Raw genomic sequence first — 18744 nt, 5'->3', positions numbered from 1 at the left:
ACAAACTCTTTTGCGGGTCGTGCTCTGATGCGGAGCGTTCCAGGAATGCTCGTTTCAGTTACGCTTCCTCCATCTCGCCGTTATTTTCCAGGCACGCTGGTTTCCTCTCTCCTGGAGCTGCCGTGCTTTCAGGGACCCGTCGTTCCTGTTCTCAGGTTTAGGTATGCGAGCGGGAGATAGACGGAGGGAGAGCTGTTTGATGTGCTCGTGTATTGTCTGGCGCCATGCTTGTCCAACTCACTTTGCATCAGCGCGAGGCAGGGGCCAGATTTGCTCCCGCCGGTGCTGATTTGCTTAGCAAATAGCAGAGCCCTTTGAGCCTGAAGTGCCCCCTCCCCGGGGTAATCTGTTCTGTGAGTAGAGGTGCTAACTCTGAGTTTATAGACACCCCTCTGCCGCAAATCACAGCCCTGAGCCTACTTTTCTACAGGAGATTGATTTGTTCCTGAAGTCCTGGAGAGCCGCAGTGTGTTGTGCCCCAACACATCTGGTTCAGGCCTAATTATTAGGGCTAAAGGCAGGTTTACACTGTGTGGTAAACACCAGGATAATGCTGTCACAGACAACAGTCCCAAATGGGGAAAGAATTCTTTGATCCACAGTCAAAATCGGTGGTCTTTCAGTGTTTGTAGTGAGTTTGGCCCAAAAGCTTCTGCTACTACACCCATCTAAAGACAGCCCATAAGAAGTGGCTTGGAATGAGGAGTGTGTGCAAAAAGAAAAACCGGGTCGAAAACTTTATTTGTCACAAGTTTCAGAATATTTTGTCTGGCCTCACCCTCAGTTCACATGAAGAGTGACCTGCAGTGAAATAGCCAAGCTAGCTGCTGCTTAGTGGACAGAAAAATGAGCCTAGTGACCTGAAGTTCACTCGTAAAACTTTTAACCAGAAAATCTTTTAATGTGTACAGTGAAGCTGCATCGCACAGTTTGGCGTGGAGTTCATCTGCAGCATCTCATGCAGTGTGACATGCAGTAAACTTATAAGATGGTTTACAGTCAATTCGTCGCTCTCCGTCCTCTCACCCTCCTCGAAAAAAGACGGTCGAAAGTGAAAAGTACAGAACTTACAAGTCCTTTCCACATTAATGGAAGGCCCTTGAGCAAGACACCTAACCCCCGACTGCTCCCCAGGCGCTGTGGATGGGGCTGCCCACGGCTCCGGGCAAGTGTGCTCACTGCCCCCTAGTCTGCGTGTGTGTGCATTCGCTAGTGTGTATGTGGTGTTTCGCTGCACGGATGGGTTAATGCGGAGGGGAAACTTCTCCGTTAAGGGACTAATAAGGGTCACTATTTATTTAGTTATGTATTTATTTATTTATTTATTTATTTATTAATTAATTATCAAATACACTTTTTAAAACTTCACTATGTAAGACTTTGAAGAGTTGGAGACCTCTCTGGTGGAAATGTGTAATTGCATGCGGGCGAGCATTTTGCATCATCAGTTGTGCTGCCCCCTCCTGTGAGTGGATGAAACTGATCATTGTGAGTGAACCCCTTGTTCTCCAGGGTATGTCTGGATTTACACGCCCGAATCGTAAGACAAATTGTTAAGTAACTGCATGAAATAAATGTACATTTTTAAAAATGTATTTATTTATTTTTTGGTAAAAACTCCCTTTTATTATGAAGTTTTAAGATTACATCACCATCTATTTGACTGAAAAGAAGACAGTTACAGCCTCATATGACACCCAGCTTTAGAATGAAGCTTATGAAATATGCTAACATCAGTGGTGGACAGCAAATAAGTAAATGTAATTGGTTTCTTTACTTAAGTAGTTTTTTGTGTATCTGTACTGAAGTTTCTCCATTCTGGACTTTTTCCTTTCACTCCACTACATTTCAGAGTCTAATATCCGACTTTTTCCTCCTACATTTTGAGAAATCTGTCGTTCCTTTTGGTTTCTGTGTGTATAAAAATGTAACATGTCAAAACGAAAGAAGCGCAAAGCCAGAGCACCAATCAGGGCCCAGCGGTCACTTTGTTTAGAGCTGGTTTTGACCTGTTGGTCATACCGACCCAGTGCAGCACGCGGTTCAACGTCAGCGCAGCAACGTAAAACTTTGGGAGAGTCTGTTCAACATAAATGATGAACTAACCTAACTTTGTGTAAATAGAGCTCAATATAGAAATATGTCCACATATGCAGTCGAGACTGACGCGGCTTTTTTCTGAATTTCTACAAACACCGTTTCATTTTATAGTAAATGAGTTTGGGCTGGTTTATGTTTATGAACAGACGCCTACAGATCAACATAGTAAAGGAGCTCATCTGTGATCCTGAGTTTAAAGCCAGTTTTTATTCAACTTAAACTTGGAACTAAGTTGTAAATAAATCTGAAACTGAAACTTTGCTTGTGTGTAAAAAGTGATTTCAGAGCCACTCGGTTCTCCCTGATGGAAACTGTTTACCTTCAGTGTTTTGTGCTTCTGATCATTTTAATAGACGTCAGCGTCACTAATTAATGACGTTCTATTAAAAGACTGGTTTACCAAGAGAGACGCTGGAGGACTTTCACCTGAAATGAGTTCATGAAGCCAGTCTGGTTATAAAAATGATAACAGGACCAGATCAGAGCCAGAATTACTCTTTTAGTACTTTTACTTTATACTTAAGTACATTTGAAGGGAAATACTTTAGTACTTTTACTCAAGTGGAGGTCTAAAGGGAGGAACTTCTACTTTTACTGGAGTACATGGTTTGTGTGCTTCGTCCACCACTGCTCATCATGTATTCATCAGTATGTTGTTGATTTTACATTTGAGACCCAGACACTGCCAGGTCAGCTCTACGCAGCACATGCACACAGTATTTTAACTCGTTTTTCTCCTGCCTCTGTAACCCTGCTTCTTTCAGTTTTATCTTAACTAGCAATCAAAAGGTTCTTTCACAATTTGCAATTTCTGTCTGCAACAGTTTTATTGTGATATCAGATCGTCTAAATGCGCCTTTAGTTGGCTGCTGCCGTGCTGGTCCAGAAGCTCTTTGTGAATTGACTCGAGGGCTATAGCGGAGCAGGAGTCATTAAGCCCTGCATTTCAGAGGCAGTGAAATAAAAGGTAGTGAAATTAGTGTGTGCAGAAATATGAAAGTGAGAGATGGAAAGATTGAATCAGTTGAATCATATTCACCCTGTGATGCTGCTGTCAGTGTGGCATGCGGTAACTACCTGTAAATACCTGCACTGCTTCAGCCCTTCAAGGCATGCTGCCGGTCATCAGTGACCTGTGGCCTGCAAACTCCTAGAATCACTTACAGCTACAGTTGGTGGAAGGTCCTTTTCTTTACAGCTCCTGAACTTGTAAACAGTGTTTCAGAGACTTTAATAAGTATCTATAATATAAGAAGTATTTTTAAAAGCTTATTTGTTTAGGCCAGCGTAGGCCTAGCTGTATCGAGGCTGTCTCCTGTTTGCGATTGTGCTATTGTAATTTATTTATTTGTTATTTTTTGTACTATTTTGTAAAACAGTGACATTTTGGACCAGAAATAATATGTATACTTTTTTGATATATTTTTTACAGCTTTGCACAGTTCAGGCAGTTTTTAAATCAGTTTATATTGGCTATAAGTGCATGAACATCATCCATGCATTTAAGGTTTAACTCTCACACAGTTCCACATCACGGTGTGGGAAGCTGTTGTTCTTGCTCAGTTTTCTCACATCGCTCTCATGCAATCCTCTGGAGGTCTCATCTGCTAATTGCTAAAGCTACCATGTCCAGAGCGCAAGTCAATCTGGCCTGTTTCTGACCGCCGATGTTTCTGAGACCCCTTGAGAGACGGATGAAGAACATGCAAAATTCTGTGAATTCCGTCACGTGCGTTTAAATCCCACTCGGTTTCTGAATCAGCACATTACTTCTTGATAAGCGGAGACTTGATAAGCAGCACCTAAACCTTCACAGCACAACCAGCTTTCATACGGCTTTCATAAGTGCGCTGGCTGGCTGCCATCACTGATTTGTCAAAGGTGCCGTAGAACTATTTCTTCAGCATTTTGAGTTGTTCTTCGATGTCTACGTAGACGTGACTTGGGTCGAGGTGAAAAATGATCTGGTGCGGTTTTACACACCAATTTACAACCCCAATTCCAGTGAAGTTGGGACGTTGTGTAAAACAAATAAAACCAGAATGCGATGATTTGCAAATCCTTTTCAACCTATATTCAACTGAATGCACTACAAAGACGAGATATTTAATGTTCAAAAGGATTAACTTCGTTTTTCGCAAATATTCACTCATTGTGAATTTGATGCCTGCAACACGTTCCAAAGAAGTTGGGACAGGGGCGTGTTTACCGCTGTGTTACATCACCTTTCCTTTAACAACACTCAATAAGCGTTTGGGAACTGAGGACACTAATTGTTGAAGCTTTGTAGGTGGAATTCTTTCCCATTCTTGCTTGATGTACAGCTTCAGTTGATCAACAGTCCGGGGTCTCCGTTGTCGTATTTTGTGCTTCATAATGCGCCACACATTTTCAATGGGAGACGGTCTGGACTGCAGGCAGGTCAGTCAAGCACCCGCACTCTTTTACTACGAAGCCAAGCTGTTGTAACACGTGCAGAATGTGGCTTGGCATCGTCTTGCTGAAATAAGCAGGACGTCCCTGAAAAAGATGCTGCTTGGATGGCAGCAGATGTTGCTCCAAAACCTGTATGTACCATTCAGCATTAATGGGGCCTTCACAGATGTGTAAGTTACCCCTGCCATGGGCACTGACACCCCCTCCCACACCATCAGAGATGCTGGCTTTTGAACTTTGTGCTGATAACAATCCAGACAGTCCTTTTCCTCTTTGGCCCGGAGGACACGACGTCCATGATTTCCAAAAACAATCTGAAATGTGGACTCGTCAGACCACAGGACACTTTTCCACTTTGCGTCAGTCCATCTCAGATGAGCTTTTCTCCCAATGCGAATGTTTGTCAGCTGGAATGTTGAGCATTTTCTGTACATATTTAACAGTATCCCAGTCACTGTGAAGACTTTGGAGTAAGAGGTTAGAGAGCTGCCTGGATAATGATGAGCTCAGTGCTGCTCACCAGGGACGAGTCAGTATGACTTTTCTATCCTCTTATCTGTGACCAAAAGATACGGCTGTTTTGTGAGTTCAGGCCGTGCCTCCACATATGGTGGTGATATGAGGGGAGTCTGTGATTGAGGGAGAGGAGACAACTCTGAGAACTTTGGCTGGAGTTTCTGGGCAGCTTCTACTTGGAGCTAGAAGACTGGAACCCTGCTTTTCGGGTGGTGGTGTGACCAGCATGGGACTGAGGAACAGGAAGGAGATGGGCTGGTGGTGGAAGGTAGAGGTGGGATTTGATAGGGGGCTGTTAGAAAACTCAGTATTATTAAAATATACTGGTAGGTACAAGTGAACGCTGAAATCATGTCACTATAGAAAGAGTTTGTTCATATTTTACCTTTTTTATGATTCATTTCATGATGTAATCAGAAAGCTAGCCCACCAGTCCATCCCTAATTAAAACGAGTGATTGTCCCAAAAGCCAGAAGAAGACATGATGTGTCTTTTTCTGCCTGAAAAGGCTAAACGTGGTTCCTCATGCTGGAGAAGGTCTGAGATGTTGTGTCTCATAGACAAGATGTTGCCTTTCCCTGGATGTCATTATGAATCACTGTTGGACGCTCTCGGCATAGATAGGTGGATCCATTGAGAGCTGAAAAAAGGTGCTTGATCTGTTTTCTCTTAGGATGAGTGCGGTGTAATCCCAGCTTGGAATGGGCTAGTTATGGAGTGTGTTCATTCCAAACTTGTAAAGGCACGAGATGCTACATGCCCATTGATTAGTTCAGCGGCTGCACCCACCTTTGTCTTAAGCCAACAGAATGATAGCAACAAGAGTATCTGAGTGGCTTCGTCATGCTGAACTGTACAGTATATACTGGCGATATCTGGGGTACAGTGAGAAAGTCATAAAAAAAAAGGGTTGACCGTTCCGTGATGTAGCAGCGGGTTTGGTGAGTGACCTATACCTCGAGGCTACACATTTCCACCGAAAGGTTTTTTCCCCACCCTGTATAATTACAGTTATTACTGCCAGGCCCAGACTGGCATTGATTGCGCTGCGCCAGTCAATCCTGTTACATTGTAAAATTATTGTCTGCGAGCACCGGCTAAAGGAATAGCTTGATTGTATTGAGCCAGACAGGCTAATATAGTCGTAATATCTATAGACTTCAGTTACTAGTGCAACACTAAAGAAGTAGATGTAAAGTCAGAGACGACAGCTCATCTGCTGCTGCACAGTTTGTGTTAAGCTCTAGTCCTTCATCAGTGGTCACAGGACGCTGCCCACGGGACGCTGTTGGCTGGATATTTTTGGTTGGTGGACTTTTCTCAGTCCAGTCCAGCAGTGACAATGAAGTGTTTTTTATTGCGGTTTAATTAGTCAAAACGCAGAATGACAGGCATTGTGGTTGAGTTTATTATTATTATTATTATTATTATTATTATTATTATTATTGCTGTAGTATTTTTTTATTTGTAGTGCTAGAGGTTTTATTTCGTTTTGTTCCCCTGTGCACGGCAGATGCGGAATGTTCTTCATTACGTCTCGTAATAACGAGGATCTACAGAGGTCGCCTCTGAGTTCGTTGTCTCTCAGTAGAAACCAGCAGCTTCACTTTCTCCTGTCAGTGGTGAAAAGTGCATGTATGCATGTGTGTGTGCAAGTGTGCTCTGGTCAGCTTGGTGTGACTGCTGACAGTTGTAGCTGCAGTGGTTTCTTCTTCAACAAGCAAGAGAGTTATCCTCCCTCCCTTCCTCCCTTCCTCACTCCCTCGCTCTCTCTGTCTCTCTCCCTCTCTCTGTCCGAGGTATGTGTGAAATGAAAGATGATGTGGCGAATGTGGGCACAGTAAACTGAGAGCAGTTTAGCCTGCATAATGTACTCCTCCCCATGTCATAAAACTGGGACCGCCCGGCTGAGGGAGAGAGGGAGAGAGAGGGAGAGAGAGGTTAAAGGGCCCATATCCTATCATTTGCTTTTTTTGTATTAAGTTTTAATGTCAGGATTGGAACAGTTCACTCCCCACTTCATGCTGTCTTTAAATGGAAACTAAGCTGCAGAAATGGCTCCCTGTTTTTGTGATGTCACAAAAAGACAAAACCGTTTTACGCACATACATCTATTCAGCCTGCAGTGGTTTAGCCCCGCCCATTCGTACTGAAGCGTTCCAGCCAGGGCAGCTTTTTGAACGAGGCACAATGCAGGGCATCCAATCAGATCTGAGCTTATTTACGTATAGTCTGATGCACACTTTTGGGCGTCGCTGGTCAGATTCCATGTTTTGTTAATTTTCTAAGTGAAAATAAGCTGTAAAATATGTCTACAGAGAACAGAGACGATTCTGCACATTATAATGCAAACGTATTCGTCATACTGGGGGAAAAAACATCAAATGTGGACTGAAAGGTTTGGTACTTTTTTTTTTTTTTTTTTTTTTTTTTTTAGATTTTTTTCCTCAGTGTGTTAAGCTGAACACATTTATACAAATTGAGCTCTAAAATTAGCAGCCTCACAGCAAGGAGGGCCTGGGTTCGATTCCCCAGCTGGGCGACTGCGGTCCTTTCTGTGTTCTGTGTTTTTCCCATTGTCCACGTGGGTTTCCTCAGACTGTCCAAAGACATGTGGTCTGCTAAAGTGCCCCTAGGTGTGAGTGTGTATATGAGAATGTGTATGTCTGTCTGTCTGCCCTGCGATGGACTGGTGACCTGTCCAGGGTGTATCCTGCCTTCCACCCAATGATTGCTGGGATAGGCTCCAGTTCACCCCGCGACCCAGAAGGATAAGCGGCTTAGACGAGTGTGTGTGTGTGTGTGTGTGTGTGTGTGTGTGTTTAGCAGAAATTTAATTAAGATTGTTTTTAATATATGAACCCACACAAATGGCAAACATGGACCACCAAAGGAAAAAATAAAATTAATTAAAAATTGTAGAAAATAGGCCTGAGAGAGAGAGAGAGAGAGAGAGAGAGAGAGAGAGAGAGAATACAGTCTGAGCAAGAGCACATTACAGAAGAAACAGAAAGTTCTGACTATCTGTAAGAACTGGGAGAAAGAAAGAGAGACGGAGACGAAGAGAAGAAAGAAAAAACTCTTTGTCAACAGGAGAAGCAGAAGAAGAATGCAAAGGGGAGAGAGAGAGAGATGGTGAGAGCGAGCGAGTTGGAGGGGATTTTAGTATGCAGTAGCTCTCTGTCCCTTCTAAAGGGCTTTGTCATCCTATTCACACCCTCTGTGCTGGGATTGGCTCCGAGGTCACGCTGCAGTCTGTACAGTAGAGCCGAGAGAAGTTCAGCAGAGACAGTCAGGAATGGATCTGCAGAGAAAGCGACGCAGCCACTTCATACTGTCGCTGTACAAGAGTGAACGGACAGGCTTCACCCTGCGTGATGACGGTGGAATAAATTGGCATTGTTTCTGCCTTATAGCAGAATTGGTGTAATAGAACTGGGAAATAGACGCGTCAACGTTGTGCTGAACACTGCGCCACCTTTGCCACTGGCAGTTTTGTCACTGCTCCATTTAGAATGCAGTGTCCAGTCTACTGTCGTCCATTTACCGTCATAATGTAAACACAGCGTTAAGTCAAGTCAGATTTATTTGTATAGCACTTTTTACAACTGGTCACGAAGCAGCTTCACAGAATTCCAGTAAAGGAGAAACTTTGGGAGGAACCAAGGCTCACAGGGGGGGAACCATCCTCCTCTGGTCAAACTACCTACAAAGTTATTATACTACTAATATTAATAATAGTAGTATTAGTAGTAGGAATAGCTAGGAGGTTAACAGCTTTTGTCTTGGTGGATGGGACACGTGTGAACGAGGCCTAAGAGAAAACATTCCTAAAGGTGGCTACTGCCAGAGATTCTAGCAGAGACCGTTCTCTGTCTCTCTCTTTGTCTCCGAAGTCGAAGGACAGTTATTCCTCATCTTTCCTTCGTTTGAGAGCCTTTTTCGAAGAGGCAGCGTCTCTTCAGAAACTCACAGAAAGTGCTGTTTACTCGTGCGTGTAGTGTTTTGTTCAGCCTGAAACAAATTCTCTGCATTAGAGCGAAGCCGTAAATGAGCGTTTCCTTCTCGAGTGCCTGCGCTCCAGCGGCTTGTTATGACATGCTACACCAGCTGTGTCATCCGCGTGTTTCCTTTTCGAGTACGTGTGTCATCATCGCTGTCCTCCTCCCTGTCTTTGTTGACTCTGCTGATCCTGAAGGAATGTTCTTAGCCTGGAGGTGATCTTGCCCCGCGGTGGTGCTGCACTGGGGAGAAAAGCCTCTTACACCTCATTCACTTATCAGATGGTTCCAGCCCGGTTCTTTTAAGGGAAGTACACCGAGGACATGTAATCCAGCTAGAGTTTAAGGTTTGAAAGATGACGAAGCAGATTTTTACAGGTTTTGATGAAGATAATCAGCCATATTTGCACCGCATCTCTCATCTCAGGCTTTAGATATTATCACAGACTGTGGCATTTTTTTCTATTTGTACATATATCTGTAGATAGGATCTGGTTTATTTACTGTTGTTATATGTCTACACCCATTTACGGTTACTGTATAGTGTTGTGTGTCTGCTACTGGCTGCTACATTTCCTTCGGGATCAATAAAGTATCTGTCTGTCTGTCTGTCTGTCTGTCTGTCTGTCTGTCTGTCTGTCTGTCTGTCTGTCTGTCTGTCCCTGATCAGTACTGAGAAGCAGGACATCACCGGAGAGAAGAAAGACTGGGTCATTCGGCAGAAACGTCCACTTTTCTATCTACCCATAGGTGTCACTGATGTTACTAATCCTCACCAGTGTTACACATAAGAAAGGTAACACCAGTGACATGTTTAATTAAAGAAACGACTGCTACAGAGCATCAAACCACATGTTGCCAGTCATGGAATATCCATGAAAAGTATGAAAATGAATCCATTTGTATTCTATTTTTTTTTTCACATTTACCTAAGAATAAAGTCGGTCACACCAGAGACGCCAACTAAGTTTCATATGAAATCGTGAGCTAAAGGAGAAAATTTCTGATGGCCGAAAAGACCCAGTGGACTCACCATGTGCTTTTCTTCATAGATCCTCAGAAAATGGGTTGAGCGATGTCATCGGTGTAACTTTTATTTCAAAATAAGAGTTTTTCGTTACGCGGTGACACCAGTGACACGATTTCTTGGGAACGTTCGTTATATATTTTATAATATTTATTTGGCACTAGTTTTCTTTGTCATTTAAATGTATATATTTCATAGTCATGTGTAGATCATTGTCGTTAAAATCGCAGAAAAACGACCTCAAAATGTGGCCTTTACACATGACTGTGAGGACGAGCTCTTCTGTGGTGCCTGGAATTCGAGGTAATTGATTTAAAACCAGTGTTGCTGAAGCTAGCTCCTCGGCGAGCAGGTCACTGATGTCTCGGTGAACGTTACGCCAGAGCATAATTGTCAGGTGTGATGTTGTTGTAAACCAGATGGTGAGGCCCCTCTGTTACGTGCCCTGAGTGTGGGCAATATGTCCATATGTTACTGTTATCGTGAAGTAATACGTCACATTGTGTTGTATGTTATGGGACGTCTAGAACACCGAACAACTGCATGTATTGTTAAAGACTGTAGTTTTAGGCTGACTTTACTCTGTGAAAGTTTCAGGCAGGTTTAGTTGCTTGAAAACAAATTGCACTTAAGTTGCATAATGTAAAGCGTGGCTGATTAGTGGAGTAGCTAAATGTGTAGCGTGCAACTTTAATGGCTTTTGAAATGCTTTGTGCAAATTATGTTGCATGAAACTGACAACATGCATGGAAGTTTCACTGTGTAAAACCAGGCTAGACGGACTGCTGAACCTTGCATACTAAGTTTCTCGACATCTACATGAAGCTAAGTTGCACTTGTAGAGCATCGATGTATCGCATCCTGCAACTCAGTTGGAAACAGCCACAACATTTGCGTCCCAACTTTGTAAAAGTTTTGTGTTCAGTATGTATTGACACTGTTTGCTCTTACGCGATGCATCTTAAAGAACGGCTCCGACTCACTAATAAGCACATTCTCCTGTAAACACTAGCAGTTAAATGCATGAAGTCATTGCATGTTTTTGTCTTCTGCTTTTCTAGCCTAAATTTAGGCCTTCACCTTGGCTTTGCTGTCCCTTCCTCCTCCTCCTCCTCCTCCTCCTCCTCGCCTGGTTTTGGAGCAGTTGCTCGTCTTTCAACCTACCACAGCAGGGCAGAAAGGCTTCAAAGAGTCTGTAGACTAAACAAGCAGTTAGCGTGTTTGTAGCGTCTCTCTCTCTCTCTCTCTCTCTCTCTCTCTCTCTCTCTCTCTCTCTCTCTCTCTCTCTCTCTCTCTCTCTCTCTCTCTCTCTCTCTCTGAGGTAATCCAAATGCTTGCTCTGTTAGTCTCTGAGTTTCTGTTGCACTGCAACGTGTCTGATTTTTTTTTTTTTTTTTACATAATTACAGTTTCTGACATTTTTTACTATAATTCCATTCATAAATTCACAGCATGAAGTTTCAAGGCTTCATTGTCGACCTCCACAGTTACACTCAGCGTGTGATTTAAGGGAGGACAATGTCAAAAATATGGCAGGTTTTCTTACAAGCAGGACTGGATGAAATGCCAGACTAAAGTACAGCAATGCCACCTATTTTAAAGGCTATGAAAAACGATGAGTTCAGTGATGCTTTTTTAGCTGTCTGTAAAAAAAAATCCTGATTGACCCTTTTTGTTTCATATTGAATCATTTTTCCCAATTTGTTAGGGACAACCGAGTAAACATACAGTTAATATGATATGTTTTCGATGTCCTGTGCTCATTTTGTACACATCTGTGTTCTTTGTGATCAGTTTGAGCACAGGCTGTATAAAACGTTGATTTGAACAATATTGAGGTCCCTGTGACGCAAGTTTATAAACTTCAAGAAACTTCTCTCTGCTTTAGGGCTCTAGCCTGACATAATGTACAATACATAACCACACCTGTAGTAGTGCGAGAACCACTGGTTGTCTTATTGTTTATTAGGGCTGCGTTTTTGACGTGGCAGTAAGTATGGAAAAATGTATGAAGCAGTAATGGCTACACGGTCACAACAAATCTGCATCATCATAAGGAACTGTCTTTAAGGAATCAAACATATGTTTATTCATTGTTGTAGGCCTGGATTGAAAATGAGCATATGCATATTTATTCATGTTTTTAGACTGGAACTCACATTTTGTAGACTTCAAGTTCTCCACTAGCTTTCGTTGCATAAAAAGAGCGGTGCTCCACATCAGTAACACTGTGTGTCCTTATTTTGCTCTTGGTTCTGATGTAAGTAACTGTTAGTATTTCATTGTATTTATCGCTGCTGTTGGAAGAAAACCTTGTATCTCCATTTTTGTCGTTTTTCAGATTTTGACTTGCATTAAAAGTAAAGTGTGTTTGTTTATATCTTTATTTTTTTTGCTATTTCCTGAAAGTTATAGTTATATTTCTGTTGACACAGCAAAACCAGTCTGCACTTGCAGCACATCCAGCCAGAGGAAAACTTCATTACTAATAATTTCTCATACAGTCAGTAAATCTCCAACAGCTGTATTGAACATTGCGTTTTATGTCCGTTTCAAGCAGCCCTGCTGTCACTGACTTTAGCGTTGTGTGCTGTGCCAGTGTGTGAGACGTGTATGTGCTACGTGTACTAGGTTCTTATTGACCCGTGTGGGAGAAAGAGCTGAAGCCGAGACTCTGTCTCTGCTCCTACTGACCCTGTGAACGGGTGTCAGACGGCCTCTACAATTAACCCTCTATTCGGTCTATTCCACAGAATGACATCACTGTTCCTCTGACCTACTGCTGTCTGAGTGTTGGCATTCATGTAATCTAGCCTACCAAGTTGAGGGTAGTTACAATGCGTTTTCATTCATTTTTCATAAAACTTACAGAACAAATTTTTATAATTTTTCAGCATTAGAGTGATGTGTTGTGCCTATGTGTTCTGTTAGTAATCAAATAATCTTCCAGTTGTTTGACGATTACTTGAGCACTCTGCTTTTTTTTTAAAAGAAGGGCAAACAATAGCAATAGACTTAACCTGACAGTAACAAATAGGGGTGGGCGATATGGAAAATGTGCACTGTTAGAATTAAAGGTAAACATTTTTTTGTTCATTTTTAATCCAACTGTGAACCTTTTAAATAAGCTTTTCCAGGTGAAAAGTAGATATTTGTATCTTTTTATAAACTAATAGTTTAAATCAGAACAGTAGAATAAAAGCCTGGAGACGAGACGGGGTGTGTGGAGTCAGTACAGCTTAGAACATCTCATTTCACTGGATTATGGTTCAGTTATGCTCCCTGACTGAAGGTACTGAGATGGACCCTAGAGGGTACCACCCCAGTGACAAGAGGGGCACTGCCCCAGTCACAGTTTACTACCTTTGTTTCTGAGAGGGTATAACATTGCAATGCTTGAAGACATTTTCAAAATATCCAACCTCAGAAAAACGAAATAAGCTGGAACAGATGAAAAGAACAAGTAGTGCCACGTTTTTAATTTGACATTATTGGAAAATGCCTGTTGCCCTTTACATTGTATGTAAATGTTATGATGAAAGGTGGAGTGCTGATGATCAATGATGTATTTAGTAAAACTGATTTTTATTGTAGTATGTAAGATGAACGATTAATTTTATTGTAATATTTAAGATGAATGGAAGATAATGGGACACCAGGTTTTTCCAAGTAATTTTGGATCGTTGTTATTGGTCCATTCACAGCACCACTGTAAAGGGCAACCGGCATTTTCGAATACTTTTGGGGGGAGAAAAGACGCAGCAGCACTACTGGAGTTTTTAAACAGCTCAGTGTCACTGCTGGACCGAGAATAGTCCACCAACCAAAAATATCCAGCCAACAGCGTCCTGTGACCACTGATAAAGGACTAGAAGATGACCGACGCGAACTGCAGCAGCAGATGAGCTGTCGTCTCTGACTTTACATCTACAAGGTGGATCAACAAGGTAGGAGTGTCTCATAGAGTGGACAGAGAGTGGACACAGTGTTTAGAAACTCCAGCAGCACTGCTGTGTCTGATCCACTCAGACCAGCACAACACACGAACACACCACCACCACATCAGTGTTGCTGCAGTGCTGAGAATGATCCACCACCCAAATAGCACCTGCTCTGTGAGGGTCCATGGGGTCCTGACCACTGAAGAACAGGGTAAAAGGGGGCTAACAAAGTATCAGAGAAACAGAGGGACTACAGTCTGTAACTGTAGAGCTACAAAGTGCACCTATATGGTCAGCAGAGCTGATAAAATGGACAATGAACTGATTGAATGTGTGTAGAATGGCCGCCACATTATCGTCAACATAGAATGACTGACTTGAATTTAGTAGGATGGATCAGTCTACGTTTAACTGGAAAACAAGTGCACGCATGAGCGCTCAGGATTGAACTGGCCAGTTGATGATTTGCTCGGTGGGAGTTGGTGATGTGAGGGGAGTGAGATCAGGGCAGAGATAGAGCTGAAGGGAAGGTGAGTTCATGAGAAGAGTCAGCAGGTCCAAGCAAGACCAGGCGTCATTAACCATAACCCCTCTCCACCGTTCATTTTTACGAGCTTTTCCATGGCTAGAAAACGTCATAGTGAACCGTTAATATGCATAAGGTTTCCGTCATAAACCTTATTAAATAATGATTATATTCATTTGATTTTTACTCTAAACTTTATGGAAAGATTTTAATGGAGTTAGTGAATTCGTGGGATGCTTCTGGAATGTCAGTTGCAACTTCACATAACATTATAAATGTAGAGTTTACTTAATGTAAATAAAAAACAGATTGCAGTGATATGCTTCTTCTTCTTCTTCTTCTTCTTTCGGCTGCTCCCTTTAGGGGTCGCCACAGCGGATCATCTGCCTCCATCTTGCCCTATCCACTGCCTCCTCTACTTTCACACCAACCATCTCCATGTCCACCTTCACTACATTCATAAACCTTCTCTGAGGTCTACCTCTTCTCCTTCTACCCGGATTGCAGTGATATGCAAATCATGTAAATATACTCTATATTCAATTGAGTATAGTACAAAGACAATATATCAAATGCGGAAACTGAGAAATTTTATTGTTTTTATGGCCATTTTAAATTTGATGCCAACAGCATGTTCCAAAAAAGTTGGGACGGGGGCCTGTTGACCACTGTGTTTCCTCACTTATTCTTTTAACAACGCTCTGTAAGCGTTTGGGAACTGAGGAGACACTGCTGTAGTTTTGAATGTGGAATATTTTCCCATTTCCCATGTTTTAATTTATTATTTTATCAGTTTAAGGGGCCAAATGCTGTCAGTGGGTGACAGATCTGGACTCATTGTCATTAACTGTCAAATTGAAAATGGGCAAATATTTAAAATAAATAAAATAAAATTTCAGTTAGATATGTTGTCTTAGTACTGCTTTCCGTTAAATTTAGGGTTCAAATGATTTGCATTGCATTTGTTTTGTCAGCGCTTCTGGCTCGGCTAAAGCCTTGAGCTCACATGCGTCATGAAGGGAGGATCAGCAGGATCTGCTAGTACGGTTTAGGTTGATTTATAGCAGAAATGAAACAAACATCGCTGCTCTACCTTGTATCTTCATTTTTGTCATTTTTCAGTTTTATCATAATTTGAAAATTTTATGTTTTACATTTTGTACAAATGTCATGATGAATGGACTAAAAGAAATGACCCAAAACAACTTGGAAAAAACTCTGGTTCCATTGACTTACATTAAAAGTAAAGTATGATTTTTTGTTCTCCTGTAAAGTCACGATTTTGGAGATACGAGGTGTTGTTCTGACAGTAGTGATATATATTGATATGGAACATTTTAAAGATAAAATTAATAAATTTCTGCATATTCAATGATTATGATGTAAAATTCTTCAGAGTGGTTTATCTGGAATGATGCGTCATAGGGAATTTTTTACAGCGGTGGTGAAACATGATATCCGATCATAACATAAATTGAACCACATTATTTACTGACCAAAGTAACTAGTGGACCTTCACATATTGGCTTTTTTGTCTCAGAACAGTCTGCATGTACTTCTCCAGCATGAACAAATGTAATAAATATATATATATATCTTAGGCCAAAAAACTATTGTAAAACTTTGTCTCATGCATTAAACATTAAACTCATCAGACGTCTGGTTCCTATCACCACCACTGTGAACAAACTGGTGGAAGTCCTTTTTAAAAGTCTCATTCTCTGTGGGGAAAAAACAATAAGAAAGTGGTTGTAAAGAGCTCCGTGTACTACCTGAACAAAATCGAGTGGTTACAACATGAGTGATGTTTTGACTTGATGTCTATGAAGTCATTTTTCCAGACAGTCCATGTAGGAACTATGGCTGCAGTACTATCGAGGTACTCGAGGTACCTCTAGTACTCTCAGGGCAGTCGTGTGCTGGAGGTTAGGGAACCAGCCTCATGACCGGACGGTCGCGGTTCGATCCCCAGAGCCGACAGCACATGAATGAGGTGTCCTTGAGCAAGACACCTAACCCCCAACTGCTCCCCGGGCGCTGTGGGCAAGTGGGCTCACAGCCCTAGTGTGTGTGTGTGTGCTCACTAGTGTGTATCTGGTGTTTCACTTCACGGATGGGTTAGATGCGGAGGTGAAATTTCCCCGTTGTGGGACTAATAAGGGTCACTTAATCTTAATCTTAAAGCCTCGACCTTAGAGGCGGTCTGGCCCCCTGTCACCAACACGAGCACAAAATTCCTCCGAAGGTGTGCTGTGTTGAAGTGAGCACTTCTCTGGAGAGGATGAGTGATTTCTTCACTGTTGCACTGTAATGTGTGAGTGTTTATTGTTTATGCTCACTTCCCTCTCCATCTCCCTCCTGCAGGTGTGCACATGTCTGTGAAAGGGTCCTCCACCTGAAGACCTCTGTTGACCCTGAGCCTAATCTGAAAGAAACGCTTCCAGCATGGAACAGGAGGACTTTCCTCCACCTCCTCCTGACAGTAAGGAGCACTTGATGTGCGCAGAACTCTGAGAGGTTGATGACTGTCTACAAATCACATTGCAAGTGGCAATCATTGGGGTCCAAGCATAATATGATATACCATTATGGAGCCATAACAGATGTGGGGTCTGACATTGACCAACCACATATTCATATGGAAAGGAACATATTTTTAATTTGAAAAAATCAAAATACCTAAAATACAATACAAATTTTGGATATGACTTGTTTCTGCATAGTTGTTACATAATCTCAAAGAACTATGTAACTGTACAGCAGTTATCCAGGTATTTTACTCTGGGAATAAACAAGAATTGCTATGTTACAATCAGAAAAAATTTCAGCTAGAAATGATGCATCCAGACCCCACCCCCCCTACAGGGGGTTGATTTCTGAGCTTGGTTGCTTTCAGTTCAGGTAATAAAGTACATATACATCACTGCCGTACTTAATTAGTTCTTTCAAGCATCTATACTCTTATAAAGTTTTCTTTCTTTTTTCGAAGTCTTTTACTTTCACTCAACTATATTTCACAATACAATATCTTTCTTTTTCCGCTACTTTGCAAGTTACCGTGAAGTTAAAACAGATTTTCCTAGAATTCCACAAAAGAATTTTGGGCTTAGTCAAAAATACATCAAAACAATCAATACCACAACCTTCATTAAATCCCTCCCCTAAATAGAGAATGTCTAATCGTAGCAAGTGATACTAGAATGAAATGCTGTAATGTTATGTGGGGTATTTTTGTATCAGTTACTCGATATCCCCGGAGATTCGAAGCTAGAATTTTACCTGTTTCTTAAAGTGAAGAGAAGGAGAAATGTTGGATTGTTGGAATAGTTTAATGTGTTTCTACTTTTTATATTTAAGTACAATTAAAAGCAAGTCCTTTTGTACCTCAAGTAAATAGAAAAAGTTCAGAACCAAGGGTTTGTGTACTTTGTCCACCACTGATGCGTATATAGAAAACTATTTGCGTTGAGTGTGGTCAAGATCCATCTCCAATCACTTCCGAATGGAAATTGTAATCTGATAACAGTGCCGGGGTGTTTACACCTTGCTTTTTATGCGGCCAAGTGAAATCAGCACATGATCCGATTACCAAAAAGACACTGATGCAAGATGTAAATAGCCTCAATGTATCATGCGATGTTAGAAATCACGTGAGCAGGTAGAGGTGTGCGATTTGGCAAAAATGTAATATTGTGAAACGTCAATAAATTATCACGATACAAATGTGACGATGTGTGCTTTTTCAGGCATATTATCAGAGAAAAAAGAACCAGTAGGCCAACATAAAAAAAAATACAATTGAAAACTGTCAACACAATTTTTATTCAATATTTCACCTGCTGTATTGCACTAAATCCAGTTCAACAGGACTAATTTTGCTCTAGTGAAACATGCAGTTGGTCAGTCTTCGACTAGTACTGATGGTGTCCACGATCTGTTGACAAGCATATTGTTTTGCATTGTGACATAAATTATATATATATATATATATATATATATATATATATATATATATATATACACACACACAAACACACACATACACATATATATATATATATATATATATATATATATATATATATATATATATGTGTGTGTGTGTGTATGTGTCATACATACATTGTTTAAAAAAAATACACAAAAAAACATTTTTCTTTTCATTGTTATAGCAGAAGCACTGCGCACCTAAGCTTT

General features: G+C 41.4%; 1 protein-coding gene across 3 annotated transcripts in view; it reads left to right on the top strand.

Moving 5' to 3' along the window:
- The window catches only part of arhgef10 (Rho guanine nucleotide exchange factor (GEF) 10), a 143986-nt gene that overhangs the window by 2911 nt on the left and 122331 nt on the right, over positions 1-18744 (top strand). For all 3 annotated transcript variants that reach the window (XM_017707802.2, XM_017707801.2, XM_037542203.1), the window contains exon 2: positions 16912-17029. In XM_017707802.2, coding sequence (XP_017563291.1) covers positions 16993-17029 — 37 coding nt within the window. In that variant the 5' untranslated portion in view covers positions 16912-16992. The remainder of the gene's footprint in view (positions 1-16911; positions 17030-18744) is intronic.

Source organism: Pygocentrus nattereri, chromosome 10, assembly GCF_015220715.1.
Source record: "Pygocentrus nattereri isolate fPygNat1 chromosome 10, fPygNat1.pri, whole genome shotgun sequence".
NCBI classification, from domain to species: Eukaryota; Metazoa; Chordata; class Actinopteri; order Characiformes; family Serrasalmidae; genus Pygocentrus; species Pygocentrus nattereri.
Note: the sequence above shows the minus strand (reverse complement) of the source record. Positions and strands in the feature narration are given on the sequence as shown.